Source organism: Anticarsia gemmatalis, chromosome 17 (assembly GCF_050436995.1).
Source record: "Anticarsia gemmatalis isolate Benzon Research Colony breed Stoneville strain chromosome 17, ilAntGemm2 primary, whole genome shotgun sequence".
In the NCBI taxonomy this organism is placed as follows: Eukaryota; Metazoa; Arthropoda; class Insecta; order Lepidoptera; family Erebidae; genus Anticarsia; species Anticarsia gemmatalis.
In genome coordinates this window covers 5,234,373-5,251,236 of record NC_134761.1, presented here as the reverse complement: position 1 = coordinate 5,251,236, position 16,864 = coordinate 5,234,373, and the positions used below count along the sequence as shown (strand labels likewise).

The 16,864-nt window shown below is 37.1% G+C and overlaps 3 protein-coding genes across 13 annotated transcripts in view; 2 read left to right on the top strand and 1 right to left on the bottom strand.

The window, feature by feature from the left end:
• The window catches only part of Dscam4 (Down syndrome cell adhesion molecule 4), a 205,356-nt gene extending 197,058 nt beyond the window's left edge, over nucleotides 1-8,298 (top strand). For 4 of the 11 annotated variants that reach the window (XM_076124900.1, XM_076124898.1, XM_076124905.1 and 1 more), the window contains exons 26-38: nucleotides 164-320; nucleotides 651-843; nucleotides 1,014-1,204; nucleotides 1,545-1,730; nucleotides 1,925-2,061; nucleotides 2,345-2,510; nucleotides 2,941-3,078; nucleotides 3,468-3,623; nucleotides 3,927-4,084; nucleotides 4,303-4,375; nucleotides 5,033-5,191; nucleotides 5,491-5,656; nucleotides 5,952-8,298. In XM_076124900.1, the coding sequence (XP_075981015.1) occupies nucleotides 164-320; nucleotides 651-843; nucleotides 1,014-1,204; nucleotides 1,545-1,730; nucleotides 1,925-2,061; nucleotides 2,345-2,510; nucleotides 2,941-3,078; nucleotides 3,468-3,623; nucleotides 3,927-4,084; nucleotides 4,303-4,375; nucleotides 5,033-5,191; nucleotides 5,491-5,656; nucleotides 5,952-6,120 (2,049 nt within the window). In that variant the 3' untranslated portion in view covers nucleotides 6,121-8,298. Of the gene's footprint in view, nucleotides 1-163; nucleotides 321-650; nucleotides 844-1,013; nucleotides 1,205-1,544; nucleotides 1,731-1,924; nucleotides 2,062-2,344; nucleotides 2,511-2,940; nucleotides 3,079-3,467; nucleotides 3,624-3,926; nucleotides 4,085-4,302; nucleotides 4,376-5,032; nucleotides 5,192-5,490; nucleotides 5,665-5,951 lie in introns of all 11 variants that reach the window. The other 7 variants (XM_076124901.1, XM_076124899.1, XM_076124906.1 and 4 more) reach the window with 7 other exon arrangements.
• Nucleotides 8,299-8,459: 161 nt separating this feature from the next.
• LOC142979761 (CWF19-like protein 1) lies at nucleotides 8,460-14,085 on the bottom strand. The gene is made up of 11 exons (XM_076124909.1): nucleotides 13,958-14,085; nucleotides 13,536-13,696; nucleotides 13,171-13,269; nucleotides 12,511-12,737; nucleotides 11,954-12,066; nucleotides 11,546-11,765; nucleotides 11,040-11,154; nucleotides 10,452-10,603; nucleotides 9,949-10,125; nucleotides 9,377-9,537; nucleotides 8,460-9,053 (listed from the first exon to the last, which is right to left on the bottom strand). Exons 1-11 carry the CDS (start codon nucleotides 13,972-13,974, stop codon nucleotides 8,894-8,896), a joined length of 1,602 nt encoding a protein of 533 aa, XP_075981024.1. The 5' UTR covers nucleotides 13,975-14,085; the 3' UTR covers nucleotides 8,460-8,893.
• Nucleotides 14,086-14,522: 437 nt separating this feature from the next.
• Nucleotides 14,523-16,490, top strand: NELF-B (negative elongation factor B). The gene has a single exon (XM_076125221.1). The coding sequence runs from the start codon at nucleotides 14,647-14,649 to the stop codon at nucleotides 16,405-16,407; it is 1,761 nt and encodes a 586-aa protein (XP_075981336.1). The 5' UTR covers nucleotides 14,523-14,646; the 3' UTR covers nucleotides 16,408-16,490.
• The last annotated feature ends 374 nt before the right edge of the window (nucleotides 16,491-16,864 follow it).

Genomic DNA, 16,864 nt, shown 5'->3' with positions numbered 1-16,864 from the left:
CATATAAACTACAGGCTATCTGGTATACGCAAAAGGTTAGCCAATAAATGGGTAAAAAAGATAGCTTTTTTTAATGATATATGATTATGACTAGGCGAAATGCATCTATGGGTCTAACGAATGTGTGACACGTTCCAATAAAACTGTCTACAACTTTTTAAAGGAGGGCACTCACAAACGCATGCTGTCTCCAAGTACATTATCCCACGAGACATCACGATCACCGCCGAGAGCGACCCATCAGTTCTGGGTCTCTGCGTCTACGAGACTCGGAGAGGGAGAAGCAACACGCGTCGTCACAGTACTGCCCTCCGAATCAGGTTTGTTTTAAATCAGTACTAGCACCTGTGATTATAATTCATGTTATTGATATAATAAGTATTTTTGATAGAAGGCAACTGTTTTTAAAAGAAAAGAAACAGTTGTGCTACTGAAAACTTAACTTGTGAAATTATATTCATGTGTTTTGAAACTAACACATGAGTATCCATTTTGTCTTTTTTATCAGGTACTTTCTTCGGAAAGATTAAGCAAGTATATATTACAACGTAATTATATACTTGCAAGTATATAATTACGTTGTAATATTAACACCAATTATTGCCTATCAACCTGGTTACTGGTATTCAATATTTTCTATTCAAAAAAAGCCCGTTTTCTCGCAGTGCCTGCACGGATCACGTCCTTCAGTCGGAGTATAGTGACTCCATGGAAGGAGAACATATCGCTACCTTGTAATAAAGTGGGAGTGCCCACTCCATCGACCACTTGGAGTATGAACGGAGCGACCTTGGAGTCTACACTTAGGAAGAACGTGACTAGTGATGGCTCTTTGATCATAAGGTAAGGTTTTGAAAAAAATACCATTCCGATTGCATTTCAAACTTATTTATCTTACGATTGAAGCCTAAATAAGTGATCCATATCATAGATGGCTGCGAAAAAGCACAGGAAACTAGCAAGAAGCTAGACCTTTATGCATCTTAGTAACAATTCTGTATATATTTTCACAGTATGACGCAGTACTTGGACAGCGGCAACTACACGTGCGCGGTGGAGAACGTGCACGGGCGCGATGACGTCACGTACAGCGTAGAAGTCAAAGTGCCGCCGCAGCCGCCCGTGCTCGCTGTTGTAGACTCTTATGCTGACTCGCTGCATCTGCAGTGGAGCGATCAGGGTGATGGCGGGAGTCCTATACTTGGTAAGAATTTACGGCTCAAAATTTTACATAATCACAGTATGAAAATGATAACAAACTTAAGGCACTTTTTAACAGACTGCTGACGTCAGACGTGTATTTCAAATAATAATAAGTATAGAATGTAAAAGCAGTCAGGTAGACTTACTTTTTTTGTCTACAGTTACTTGAAATGTCATTTGCAGATAAAAAATGCATTAGTCAAGATTCTGTTATACCTTTTGTATGAACAAGATTCCGTTATTGTGTTTTTGGAGATGCTCATAGTTACTGCTGCATTCATCTTGTTAGGTTAAATATGCTGCAATATGACCACTTCCTAAAAAATATATTTACGGTTCAGGTTACGTGATCAACTACAAGCGCGAGCACGGTGACTGGGAAGAACTTCAGGTGGAAGCGGGCACTTCGGAACACGTGCTGCCTAATCTGTGGTGCGGCACGAGATACCAGTTGTACATCACTGCGTTCAACCGCATCGGCACTGGCTTGCCGTGTGATATCGTGCATGCTTACACTAAAGGCACTGGTTAGTATACTTTCAAAGTTTTTTTATCTGGGCTTTGATTAACTACACCTCAAATAACTTGAAATAACTACACCCAAAAGTTTTAGTCCTATTTCAATAACCGATGTTCTTTAACCCAAATATTCAGTTATTAAATAATTGCGCTTTTTACTATTAAATTTTCTTTCTAATTCTTTTGTTTGTGTTTTTTACAGTGCCAGTAAAACCGAAACATTCCCAAATGATAACGCTGAACACAACAACAGTAACTGTATGGTTGGACTCGTGGGGCGATGGTGGCTGTGGGATATTGTACTTTGTTATTGAATACCGAGAGATTAGTCAATCACAGGTATGGACCTATCTACCTAATTCAAATCTTTAATTTCTTAAGATTTTTACCATACACATGGCATATGATGGACAGCTTAAATAAAGGACTGGAACTCAATAGTGCCGCTCATAATTCTACTTAGAACAACAGCTGATGCCTAAAAACACACTTTATACTCCATTGAATTATTCTCTCGAATTATGTCCCGGGGTTCTTTCAAGCAATTATAAGTTTCCACAACGTGGTTGGATTTTAAACCCATTTTACTATTCATCTTTCTGATCTCGTCTTGTTTGTACAGTGGCGCCTAGTATCAAACAGCGTGCAAGCGACAGAGCGCGTGTTCAGCGTGCCGGGCCTGACCCCTGCCACGCACTACCAGCTGCGCATCACGGCACACAACAACGCGGGCCACGCCGTCGCGCTCTACAACTTCACCACGCACTCGCTCACCGGCAGTAAGCAATGTACTATCACTTATGTTATAGCTCCCCGTCACATACTGTAATATAAACTTATATCTGTTCCATTTAGGACTGTGTACACATTATTTTCTATGTTCATTACTATTGAAGACTACGTGTTAGTGTCGACGTAAAATTTTGAAACTACGCTGTTGCCAAAAAAATCTAATCTTTTCTGAATTTCCTTCGTAAGACAAATATCCGTCACAACAAAAACAAAGCACCTATAACTAGTATGTTGTTGAAAGTTGCCAATTAACTTTAATTCGGTTAAGGAAAAATGGCGCTTCGTCACTGTTTCCACAAACTAGATGTCACTATTCATCTACAAATTAAGTGACCGATCATAAATCATAATGTAAAGATTCCTAATAAAAACTTTTCACACAACACAATGGTTATGTACCTTACTAACATAGTCAATTGTGTGTAGTGGTGGAGGGCGAGGTGCCGCCGGCGGCGCCGGGCGGGTCGCGCGCGCTGGGCGGCGCCCGCGTGCTTCTGCCGGCCGCGCTGTCGCTGCTCGTGCTCGGCGCGCTGCTCGCCATCGTGCTGCTCGTGCGCAGGAACAGTACGCACACACACGTTATACTCTTAGTACCTAATCGTCTACCTTGACATACATATAACCTGATTAACCCTGTAACATATTGGACAACTATCAGGAGAATAAAAGAAAGAACTAGAGAATAAGGTCTTTTGATTTTAAAATATGTCTGTTGCTCATGTGCTCATGTACCCCTCTCTATTTAGAGGAATTATTGACAAAAACTATATATTAAAATATAACTCTGAAGACCAGTTTTACAGCTTATGCATAAGTGTCCTGGATAAATTCACAGGTAATACAAAAGTATAAAAACGGACAAAATTCGATCCGATGATATTAGAGCTATGATATTATGACACTTGTATATTTAGTGATCGTAAGCTATGTATGTAAATCCACATTGTGTTTAGAAGCTGGCGGCACGGAGACGGTGGCCACAGAGAGCGGGGTGGGCGAGTCGCCGTCGGTGGCGCAGCTCCAGAACAAAGTCAACCGCGACCAGCAGTACTTGGCCGCGCGGGCGCAACACCCAGCACCACAGCATCATTACAAACATGCTTCTAATGGTATGCACTTATTTTATCAGCTTTCATGAATCCAATTCAGATTTTCCTTTTGTAAATGCTTATTATGTATGCCCAATGTATTTTACACATATTTCGGACGTTTGCCATATCATGAAGATTAATGTAGGGAATGATCGAAAAACACTTCTTTTGTTTTAAGAAACTAAGTACTTGTTAACTTCAGTATAATTAAGGCAAAAGCCCTCTATTGCTACAGGTGGAACTAAAAAACTTAGAACAAGTTGTATGCTCAAACCATTTTTACTTCTTCTTGCTCTGCAATTTAATTTTATCACCTTGTAGAATACATAGAAGACATATGTCCGTACGCGACTTTCCAACTGACGAAGCCGACAGCGTACAGCGAGAGCAGCTACAGCGGCAACGTGTACAGCGGCCCTTATCACTCTGTCAGAGGCTCCTTCGTGTACCACGACCTTAAGCAAAATGACAAGTATAAGGTAAGTTCAAACTACAGTTCAAACAGTTCAATTTAAATAGAAATATCTCGTTATTTTAGCGAAAGTGTCGCCTCTAAATATGAAAGAGATAAAGACGCAGATTGAATTTGAAAAAGTATGTAAAATAGAGTTGCAGGCACGACCGTATGTTTAAAAATTCATTTTATTGACTTACGAATTAGACGTACAAATGTTGAAAGATCAATTTGTCGCTTCAGGGCAAGGAGCCAGAGTACACAAAAGTAAGAAGAAAAGGCAACAGACTCCGAGACCCGCACTCAGAGAGTCAAGGTAATATCACTACTTAACCCGTAGTTAACTTTACAAGTACACAGTCTCGAACAGAAAGCTTATCTATAAGTAGTTAGTACATATAGTTTTATTTTACGTAGATTGCACCTTCTATTAATTAAGTTTACTTTGTCCCATTTAAGTTTAAGTAATATAATTCGAATTTGACATAATGATCGCCTTTTATGCAACCTATGGGAGCGTAAATGGTGTTGTAATTTATAAAGGTAAGCATGCACACAGTATGTATTGTGACATACCTTTGTATTGTTTTATTTATTGTGTGTAGCACCCGTTCATTCATTGTCATGGACTGTCTAGTGTGAACGTACCCGCTTTGAGATGTTTGTTGAGTCCTCGTTAGTGTTCATTGTACGCTGATCCTACTCATTCTACACATCAACCATGATTTTAATTCATTTACATGTCATGTGCTTTTGTCGTAGAATACGCTACGAAAAAAATCTATGGTTATATAACAATGATTACAGCTCTAAAGCTACGAAAGTGCGTCCCCCTGAACGTGATCCAAAGCCCTTTAAATGTTACCTTTTAAATAATCTTTGTACGCACTACGCAGTTTCGTAGCAGTTTTCGTAGCGTATCTACGGCGTAACCCTGTCTACGCAGCGTGTGACTGTTTTCGTAATGTTACAGAGTCGGACAACTTGGGGTCGACGGACTCGGAGGTGAAGAAGATACTAACGCTGCACCTGCCCATTACAGAGTACGAGGACGACGCGAGCGATGACGCCAGTGCGCCGCACTCCGATAGCGAGCCCGCCGCCCGCCTGCGACCCGCACACCCTACTTCATGTTAGTTGTACTAAAGCTCCACGCGGTGCTATAAACATAAACATATATTTATGATACTTATCTGCAAATTATTCTTTGAGGGGTGGGGAACAGTATTGAGATATTGAAATTAGGTTTCGATAAACGGTTTTGATCTTAGTTAGAGCGGCACTTAAAAAACGTCTGAATTTATACCAATGAAGTTTTTGGGAAAAGCCATATTCACAGAAATTAGTAAACATTACTTGAAAGATAATGAACATTGACTGGAAGAATATATAATTATACTAATTTTAATTAACCTAATGTACCTGCACTAGATCCGAGCGTAGAGCGCGAGGAGTCATCATCATCGTCGGAGAACTCAGTGGGCGGCGTGGTGCGCAAGGCGTTCCCGTCGCGCAAGGGCAAGGCCGGCGCGCTCGGCAAGCGACACGTGCGCTCCTCCTCCGGCTACAGCAGCCACAACGACGAGACCACCTTCAGGTAAACAAGTGTGTGTTCACTTTCTACCTAACTCTATTTATACAGAGTATACAGACCTCCAGCTCGACGTACATGCTCCCGGAGTGTTCGTGTTGACTGCGCTTACAAGGTCAGGTAAGGCTGAATGTCTTCTTATTTTCCGTTACATGCAAACAAATTTTTATTAACGAAGCACAAAAAATCGTTGGAATGCTATAAAATAAAGGCATGCTTTAAATAAGTCACTTTTTTTGCTCACAGCTATAATCTATGCGATTTGTTATAATTTTAGCTGACCGTCTTAATAATATTACAGTATATCAAATTACCCATCGTTCAACGAGCACATTCACCCGCCGTCCCGCTTCTCGGACGACACGGAGTGCGAGGGCCACCACCGGCGCAAGCGCGCGCCGCACCCCGCGCATGCGCACAACGTCGCCGACAAGCAGATCACGCGCGAGGCCTTCCAGATCAACGTCTGAGACGCGCTCCACACATGTATGGAGGAATAAGTGTAACGGTACCGACCCGTTCTCATACACAGTGAATCGTTTCTATCGAGAAAAGATCGCGTATTGAAACATCCTATAAAACTCCTAGCTGAAGTTGGACTTTCATAAAAGCTTCTTCGCTCCCTTGGATACTTCTGTAGAACGGTACTAGATACACTGCCATACATGTTGAATCTAGGACGATTCAATGTGACTTTAACGTAAATTGGAAAAGACAATAGTTCTTCAAGCTCAAGTGACTTTCAAAACTCGGCCACGAACAGTTTCTTGAACGAACCTATAATGTGTAATAATCTAGGGCTTTATCGTGACTAGTTGTTTTATGGTTGAATCTCATATATCTATTAATAAGTTGAAAAGCTAGTGTTACTACAATACATTTAAGGTTTTTATACCTGGTCCCAAGTAACTATTTGTGGTCGAGTGATATCGTATTTCCTCTACAAGCTGCCTGACGCCAGTTTAAACATTCCTATACCGAGTGCAAATGTTGCATCTTCCATTTTCTAACATTACGAGTTAACGACTGTATTGTTTTGGTTGGAACTTTGCCTGTAATATTTTTACAAAATGTTGCCAAACTCCGTATAACTTCCATATTACTAGACGTTAATGTAAATAATACTGTAGATAGATAGGTTTAGCCAATATAATTGTATTTATTCTTTAGTGCCACGTATAATATAGAAACTATTAATCCTTTTTGTACTCCGAAACCGAGTATTTTAAACGAACGGCTTGGGACGCCGTTAAAGTTGTAGGTTCTAAAACCATTCGTCGTTGTGTAAATATTAATGTAATTAATGTTAAGTACACGTTAATGACTATCGAATATAAAAAATAAGGAGAACAATAATTAAAATAAAAATATATATATTTTAAACTTAATGCCTTATTGACCAAAGTCTTAAAACTAGTTACGGATGTAATTGTATGATTATATCCCATATTTAATTAAATACGAATTGTTTGATTGTTGTAAAGTTTATGGAAACGGTAAAGTTTTCATCGGCAAATCTTATCATTGTCTATAACATTAAGGTTTTGAAGTGTGTAAATTGATGAATTTTCAACTAACTATTTATATCTTAGGGTTATGATAAGCATTTGTTGAAGTGCCAACAGTGAATCATTGCGCATAATCTGTTAACTATATCTCTATACAAGTAATAACCATTTACACAAATTCGACAACTTTTACACATTAAACTGAATGAATAATTGTAATCTGGCCATCCTATCTTTGCCTAAAACTGACCATTTTTGTTTCGGAGACTGCTTAATACTTTTAAAAATAATTAACAATCCTTTGTACTTTGGTAATAAGCTTCTTGTATCGTTGACAATGATGTGAAACTCACTGACATACTTATACCTATTGTATTATAGTCTAGGCGGGTCGCTGCGAGCCGCACACGCGGGGTGTTATCGTTAAGTGCGCGGGCTCGGAGCGAGGCGCACTCATCAATTCGTGCATTATAATCACTGTAAAGTAAACGTTAGTAATATACAATCCTCAGTAAACAGTAACACGTGACAATACACTTACCTATAGTTTGGTGAATACGGCAGAAAGTTACAATTTGTATGTACATTATGAACTGTATCATGTAGCATAGTCTATGAGTGTTGGACACATACGTTTTGTATTGTAACACGTTTTATGTGAGTTGTGTGATTTATAATGATTTACAATTGTTTACGTTGACACTCTTTAGTAATTCCAACGAAGACTGCCCTATATTTAATTGAGATCTATTTTATATAATCTAGACACAATTACCTAATGCTAGTCAATAATACAACGTAGATTTTTTTAGTGAGACGAAATGATTTTAACAATGTTAATGTTTGGTTACATGATGTTACTATCACTAAGGTCATTCTAAAAATCTGCATCCATTATTCGATTTCTGCTTTCTTGGCACTAGTGGAAATAGTTTGGAATACAAAATTAGCAACAAATTACGAGTCTCTCGTTTGAAACATACATCTTTATATACTCATATATTGTTTCTCACGTTTAGAAAAAACAAATTGTTATCAAAACTTAACTGTAATCATTCTGAATTCTAGTCAATGTACCATATCATTTTTAAACATTTTGTTAATATAAATGAATACACGAGTATTAATTGTAAGGGTTAGTTAATCATGTTGTTACAGATATGTTTTTATAATGCAAACAAATGAGTTATTAGGACAGTATGATGTGAACGAAAATAAAAATTCATTTACTTGAAACTTGTTTTATTATTGCAATTAAATTATTTAGTTTTGTACTTATCAATACCCTTAAATATCATGAAGTTAAAATTATGTAGTCTGTACAATATCAACATAAAACATGTGTCTACTATTCATTGGTTTCGCTTTCTTTGTGTATATTATATAAAATCACTTCAAAAGAGAACTGGGTAGTTAAGATTGGCACATTAAATTAAAAATGGAAATGCTGAAATATTTGAGAGAACATTTAATTCTACATAAATTTACGACAGAACGCTACTTATATTAAAATAGATAAAAGTAGATAACATATTGAGAAAAGTTGTGTACCTTTAATCTTTGAGGTGGCATTTCTTCGTACTCTCCGAGACACGGATGCCTAGAACCTCAAATTCCTAGGCCAGAGCTACCAGAAAATTTTAAACCGAACCAATGCATATTTTTCATTATACATATAAAACATTAAGTTCAACCAAAGTACTCTCATCGGAATGAAATATTATCAATATTATTTTTAATCGTCGCTGTCGTCATCGGCAACAGTAAAATTGAACGGTCGGAAGTCCTCTCTAAAATTCTTTACATACTTTTCTTCTTCTTCTCTACTGAGCTGACATTGTCGCCAGTCTGATTTGTCCTCGCAGTTTAGAATAGGCTGGCTTGACAACACATCCCTGGAAAACAATGAAAATCCAATTGTTATGTGTTCAATACATTGCAAAACTACTTTGACTATTGAAAGAATACATTAATTTATAACAAAATAATTATAAATGAAATATTATGACTGGTGGGTCTTGTTCCAAAAACTCTTGCATAAAAAGATTTCATCACGTGATTAAGGCGTATTTTATAGTCACTAAAGCTAGGTGTCCACTTGGTCGGAATCGGATCGAAGGGACCGTAAGGATTTGTTGCTTTGTATTAATGTCTAAGTCAGAAATGCTGACCATGTGCACGCAGTACCAAGTAGCTTGACAGTATAAATATTTCTCACCTGCCAAAATGTATAGGGAAGTGTGGCTTAGGTCTGGCGTAGACCTGATCACCGGACGGCAACTCAGCGTGGAAATAAGGCGCGCCCGGCAGTGCCACTTGCGTTATATCCGTGTAGGGCGGGAGAACCTCCAATTGTATACTGTTTATACCAGCTTCATCCTGAAATACATACATAATGTAAGTTAAGGTATTTTTATTCTATTATAAAATGACTGTCGCTGTAGCGCCGTCGGAAGTGTATCTGACTACTGATCATTGGGACCCGGTTTCAATTCTCAGGTCAGGACTACAAATGGATTCCTATTTTTTCTACTAAGAAATTCCGAATGCATTGTCTGCAGTTAGGAAGTTGAGGTTTGTAGATTCCGTGCCTCAGAGACACGTTAAGCCGCGCCTGACCTTTTTCTGGTCCTGTCGATTATCCGTCCCGCCAGACTATCTATGATAGAGAAGGAATATATTGTGCACACACTTGGACACAAAGTCCCACTCTGTTGGCAGATTTCAACGAAACTGGCCGAATGTCAGCCAGGATGTTAAACAAAATCTCCAAAAGATCTTATATCTTACCTGAAACACTTCCAATATTTCTTTACTGCATGCAATAGGTACAGGCACGCACTGAATCTGCATGTGCGACGTTTTGTAGTTCCTCTCAAAAAACACCGCAAGCTTGTTCATAGAGAAATAGAACTTCAATAATGCTTCCTTGAATTTCTTTATTTCCTCTACTATTACATCAGGTACCTACAAACCAATACGTTAAGAAATTATTTATCTAGAAATAAAGTACTAATATCACCCATCACTGTTCTTTTTCTGGGTAAGTCTCCTCCCGGAATGGGGGAGAGACTAGGCCTTCTGTACATCATGCTGGCCATGTCTATTTTGGGGACTTTGGATAATTTAACTTTTTGGCTACAAAGGCGATATTTTTATTAATTATTAGAATAAGTGAAAATTATTTACAGTTTTATGCGGTTCTTCGAAGCTCAACATACGAAAAATAAAAATTCTCAATATCCACCAGCATTGGCGATCCTAAAATCACACAAAAAAGTTTGCAGTCTTACCTTGTTTAAAGATTGATGGTGACTTATGGGTAGTATAAGTGCATGGTAAGGATCCAAAGGTCCTTTAGCTAACGCGAGGTAGCAGTGTCTACCAACACATATCACTAGATGCTTTTCCACAGTCGGAGACGCAAGACAAAACCAGCAAGAATCTGAAAAGTTACTTTGTTTTACTAAAAACAAACGTTCGAGGCGCTCATAGGTAGTTGTGTTCACTTGAGCAAACTTTGACAAGGTCATTCCATAGGTGGGTGACCGCATAGTATTACTTGAACTGACTGTCTCCTTGCCTTGGAGGATACGCTAAAAATCGCGGTCTCAGTTGTTGTCAGTTAAAACAGTCGTTAAATCATCTTAAAGGCCTTTTGTTTACAACTTTGACACTAGTCTGGGTCGACCACAAACCATAAGAAAAATAACTTTGGGTACAAGAACCCTTAAAGAGAAATAGATGGAAAAAATATAGGAAGGCTTTTGTCATGCAGTAGAACACTTTGGGCTGATAATCATTTGTCTGTTCTAGTAACCGGCAAATTAAGCCTTATATAGCTTGTTTAATATGACAAAATTGTAAGAGCTGATTGTTACCAGGGTCAATTTCTTTCCTTTTCTTCTCAGCACCATCATCTCTGTTTCTTTTCCTCTTGCCATGGTCATCTTCAGGTGCATCCATGTTGAAGAAATACTGACCATTGTGATTAGGCTAAAATATTGAAAAATGGATTATATTTATTTTGTTTCGTTTCTTTCAGGAAAAGTATATTTCTACAATCATTTTAGTTATTTTATGCCAAAATTTTGCTACATTATCCACAAAATAGCATGATTTTGGCATAGCATTCAGATCTAGAAGCTACCACAACTAGAAACTTGGTTACTCAAACTTATTTTTACCAAGATTTGTTAAGGTAATCATATCGTAAAAAGTATGGATGATGGACATGTGTGTTTTTGGACGTAAAAAATATAAAATACCTCAAAAGAAGGTCATTAGGGGCCCAAAAGGTAAAAACGGGACCCTATTATGGGACTTAACTGTCTGTCTAAATTTAGCATTACAACAGTTACAATAGAGAAAGTCGATAAAAATCTACCTTAATACATTTCCCTGGCTCATATTGTTTCAACATCTCAGGATCATATGGACAAAGAGTTTCATCTGTTGTGCCTTGCAACAGGTCCACAATTCTCATCTTAGAGATAGGCTGTAGAGAACAGGCATAGATCCATTTCTCTTTGTTCTTGTTGCCAACTGGGGCTAATGCTATGAACCTTGTTGCACACTCCCTGTAGTCTTCATGGACGCTGAAGTTTCTGTACAAATAAATAATCAACTTTACATAACATATTTTGAAAAAAACATTAGCCAAATCCTCTTCACAGTATGATTTTAAGAGGAAACATGTTGTATCAAACTTGCTTCACAATAATAAAATTTATTTTGTTTATATAAATGAACATAAAAATATTTTCTTTAAATCTTATAATTTTGATTATTTTACCTGTATGGTTGTCTTTCGAAATATTTGTCAAATGGTACAAAGTGATATCTAGGTCTAATATTCATAGCCAGCCATGCTATAAGAGTTGATAACTTATCTCCTGGCACATCCACCTGAAAGAATATGTGTTGTAGTAAAGCAGTAATTGCAAGAGACCAACATTTTGATTGAGAGCATGTCCAAGAATATAGTATACTGAGATTGGAGGTTTACAATACGAAATATGTAGTAGAATTTAAGACTTAGAATAATTCACTCAATTTGATTCAGACAGGGAATCCATGCTGTATTTTTCTTTGGTCATTAATGGTTACTGTGCCAATTTGGGAACACTTAATAATTTTGCAAAATGGAAATGAATAAAAATATCCAATTTATTTTGCACAAATTATTAAGCGTTTCCAAATTAGCATGGCAACCATTAATGACCGAAGTAAAATCTAAGATAATACTTGAGTCTCTTTTCATGTAACATGTGAGACTAAAGTAAAGTCATGCATAAATTATAATCTTGCTTAGTAAATAAATTAAGCTAGGTTATTAAACTTCAAAAATACCTTTTGCAATTCATCCTGTTGTATTCCCCTTGGAAATATGCTAGTGACCAGTATGTCCAAGCCTCTGTACTCATGTACTCCTCTGATGCAAGCATTCCTCAGCTTGCTGCAGTCACTCGGCTCAAATGTGCACATTGGGTCAATGTCCTTGCCAAGCTCCTCTCTAGAGAGACCTGACAGGTACCCTATCTTAAGACCAGAGATTGTTGAGAAAACTCCTCTTACACCTGGAAAGTAATTAAGTTTTAAAAATTTAATATTGCTTGTTGTTTAGCACTTGAAGTTGTTCTGCCAGTGTGGACTGCTTGCCCATGGAGGACTCTTGCCCAACAATAGAGCAGAAATATTTGTTTTATTTTATTTCATTGTGTATAAATACACCAGAAACTTAAACACACTACATTATTGCCATTTGCTACTGCTAGTAGGCATAATACAAATATCTAGGAAAGTATAAATTCCTCTCAGAAAATATGTACACAGGGAACCTGCAGTCACATAAAAGATTACTTACAAAGTAAATGTTTAAAAAATTGTGAGTGTTGTGTGAATATGTAAACCTTACATATTATCTCACAATTTTTTAAACATTAAAGTAGTGCAGATTGAAGGGTTGTATAAACAAAATATATGTGCCAATTGACCATTCATCTAACTTACCCATGTAAAGAACATCTGGAACAATTGGTGATCCCTCTTCACCATAAAGTGGTACATGTTCAGGTTTTGTAGGTCCAAAAACAAGTGTTGATATAGGCACTGAAAATAGGTAAAAGATTTAGGTAGATATCTCTCTAAGTTTAGTAACAAATTTTCCTATATTGGTACTGTCTTCAAGGGTGTTTGTGGATGGTGTTTATAGTCTCTACTCAGAACATTATTGAAATCATTTGAATAGCATTATGCACCAAATCAAAGCAATAACTATAATAAAAGAGCATTGTCAGTAATTAGTTACATGTAATTGTTCTAAAACAGTTTCATGTAATGTTCAAATATTAAATCATTTATGCTCTCACACTCACCTTTTTTCGTCCCCATTTTATAAGCATCCAACTGAGAATTATCATCGCCAAAGAAATTTCCCACACATAGCAACATTTCGAATTTACCAGATTTCTTTATTATGCTTTCAACACGGGAAAACAGTGCATTGAAGTTCCCGTTCACATCACCACAAATTAACCTGTAAATATTTTGGATTCGTTAGTAAAACGATAAAACATTAAATAATTATGGTAGGGTCAACAGGGTAACATAAATGTATGGTAGGGTCAAATGCATCCTAGGACAGTGTGTGATGAGTACTTGTACTCAGAAGAATAAATGTACGTTTATCAATAATCTGGTAACCATATAGTCCAACAGCTTATTAAGGAGACTTGTGTTCAAGTTTTACTGCTGCTGGACGTATGCACACTTTAGAAATACTCCTCAAAGTACTTACATTTTTTGTTTCTCCATTTTTGTTCTATATTTTGTATTCAATCATTAAAAACTATCTGCAGTTGCAGACAACAACAATTCTGTTGACTTTTTGACAGTGACAGTTGACGCACTTGTTGCCATACATAGGACCACACCACATTTGATATGTATTTAAGAAAGAAAATTTTAGTTTTTTAATAGTTTTTAGATGCAGATACGATGATACCTAGATAGGTATTTAATTGTTTTATAAAACAATTAAATACCGTAAAACGGGGTGAATAGATGCTGTATCAAAATTAATGAATTCAACAGCAACAGTACCACCGAAAATTACTTTCGTTGACATATAAAAATTCAGATAGTTAAACTAAAAAAGAAGTTTAGCAATTGATTAAAAATGTAATCAGATGAAATAAGTTTTTATTATTTCGCGAGATCTAATTGTAATAGTTTTGGGACCGGATCTGTAATGTGCAAGAAGACAATTTAGCTAAATCTAGCTAAAAGACTGATATCCAACATCAAAGTGGTTTTCATATAAATGACAGAATACTGAATATGTCACAATTTGATGTCAAATTGTCAAAATTGTGATGACAGTCGACCATTGACTAAAAAATCCCGCTAAATGAAAAGCTTTTATTGATTTGCTATTGAAAAACGTTTGAAAATTAAATGGTGAAGTGATATATATACTTTGAAACCATGGCTTCTTCCAGCAAACTACCTGGTACTGGCTTAGAAGAAGTGGGAGTGCCGGGTCAGTCATTTCTCCGTGATGCACTCACTAGCTGCACCGATCCTCTAAAAGCTATTGAAGAGTTCCAACTTGAAAATGGCATTCTTTTACCTTCTTTACGACCTATGCTCCCTCTTCTCGACCTGCACGGAGTTCGCAGACTTGATTTTCACACTTCTGTATTGGAAGAATTACGAGACAAGCTGATAGCCCATATTACAGAGCTTGGGCGGAAAGACGCTAGAGATGACAAGAAACTTAAAGAATTATTATCCAAAAGTTTTCCAGTAGTTAGAGTGAAGGCTCTCAGACCTGTTATTATGAGTATATTGAAGAACACTACTCATATTGACGACAAATACCTCAGAGTTTTGGTCAGAGATCGTGAACTGTACAATGATACTGACACTGAGGTGAAAAGACAGATCTGGCAAGACAATCAGTCTTTGTTTGGTGATGAAGTATCCCCATTACTGAGTCAGTATATTAGAGAAAAAGAGAATGTTTTATTTGATCATGAAAACCTCACACATTTATTTTTCACACCATCTCCAAAAATGAGACGACAGGGGACAGTTGTTATTAAACTAGCACACATGATCGGTCATAGTATTAAGTTATATGACATGGTGCTACAATTTTTGAGGACATTGTTTTTAAGAACTAGAAATGTACATTACTGTACTTTACGAGCTGAGCTGCTGATGGCTCTGCATGACTGGGAAATACAGGATATTATATCTGTAGACCCTTGTCACAAGTTCACATGGTGTCTTGATGCTTGTATTAGGGAGAGAAATGTGGACATAAAGAGATCTAGAGAGCTACAAGGATTTCTTGACAGTATTAAAAGAGGACAAGAGCAAGTGTTAGGTGATCTATCGATGACACTCTGTGATCCATATGCTATAAACTTTCTAGCTACATCAGTCATTAAGATACTACAACACTGTATCAACACAGAATCTCTACCAAGAGACAATCCCATACTAATTTTACTTCTGAGAATGTTGGCTCTTGGTTTAAGTGCCTGGGTTATGATTGATTCACAAGAGTTCAAGGAGCCGAAACTAGACAGTCAAGTGGTGACTAAATATTTACCAGCTTTAATGTCACTTATGGTGGATGATCAAGTGCGAGCTCTGCACAATAAGCTGCCGCCAGATGAAAGAGAGTCTGCTATTACAACTATTGAACATTCAGGTCCACCGCCAGATGCCTGTGAAGCCTACATGAGAGAGAGTTCAGTATGTGGTGTCCTAGCAATGTACTACACCCTTCACTCTGCTAAATTGAGAGATAGAGGAGCTCTCTTACGTATTTTGAGTATTCTAGGCAGTTGTAAGGATGGAAGAGCCTATGAAGATCCATTCTTGCATGCTTTAGTGGCTTTACTCATACAGTTACCCGATGAATTCCAAGGAGAGGACTTCAGTACTGTGCTGTTTGATGAATTCTTCTTTGCTGGTCTTTCAAAGGACAATGTCACAAGGCATTTGTTGAAATTGTTATGGTATATCCATCCTAAATTACCTGAGACCAGAATTCAAACTCTCATGAAAGCTTTGCAACCAGGCACACAACATAATGAGTCTGTTCACAAGTTATATGAGACATTACAGCAGAAGATGACAACTCAGGCAGAGCCAGTCCCCAGCACTAGTGAAATGGAGTATCTAGACTCACCTCTCATGAGTGTTCCCACACCAGCTCCTTATCATATTTAGATTTAAGATTCTATTTTGTATTACTAATATATATTATTATGGTATATTCAATAATAATAAAGATCATTACTTCCTAAAATTAACTGAAGCTTTTTATTTACTTTGTTCCTAACTAGTAGGTGCTGAATCTTTTTGTGTGTTCTGGTGGATCGACAATAACAAAGAAATCTGAAACTATTATGTAGTTTGCACCAGTATATTGTATAACGTTAGAAAACTGTGCACTTGATAAACAGTGGAAGCTTAAGTTTCAGCAAATCGTTAAGAGATGGCGCTGTTGTAAAATGTATTAGGTTTTTATAAAAACCTAACTACTTGATTCACATAATATTATTATTTATTTGTAGCCAAAAATAAAAAAATTACAACAGTTATGAAGTGTCTCCTTTATAAAACCAACAGACAAATATAACTTATTTGTATGTTCAGTATTTCCTATATCTGAAAATAAAGTCTA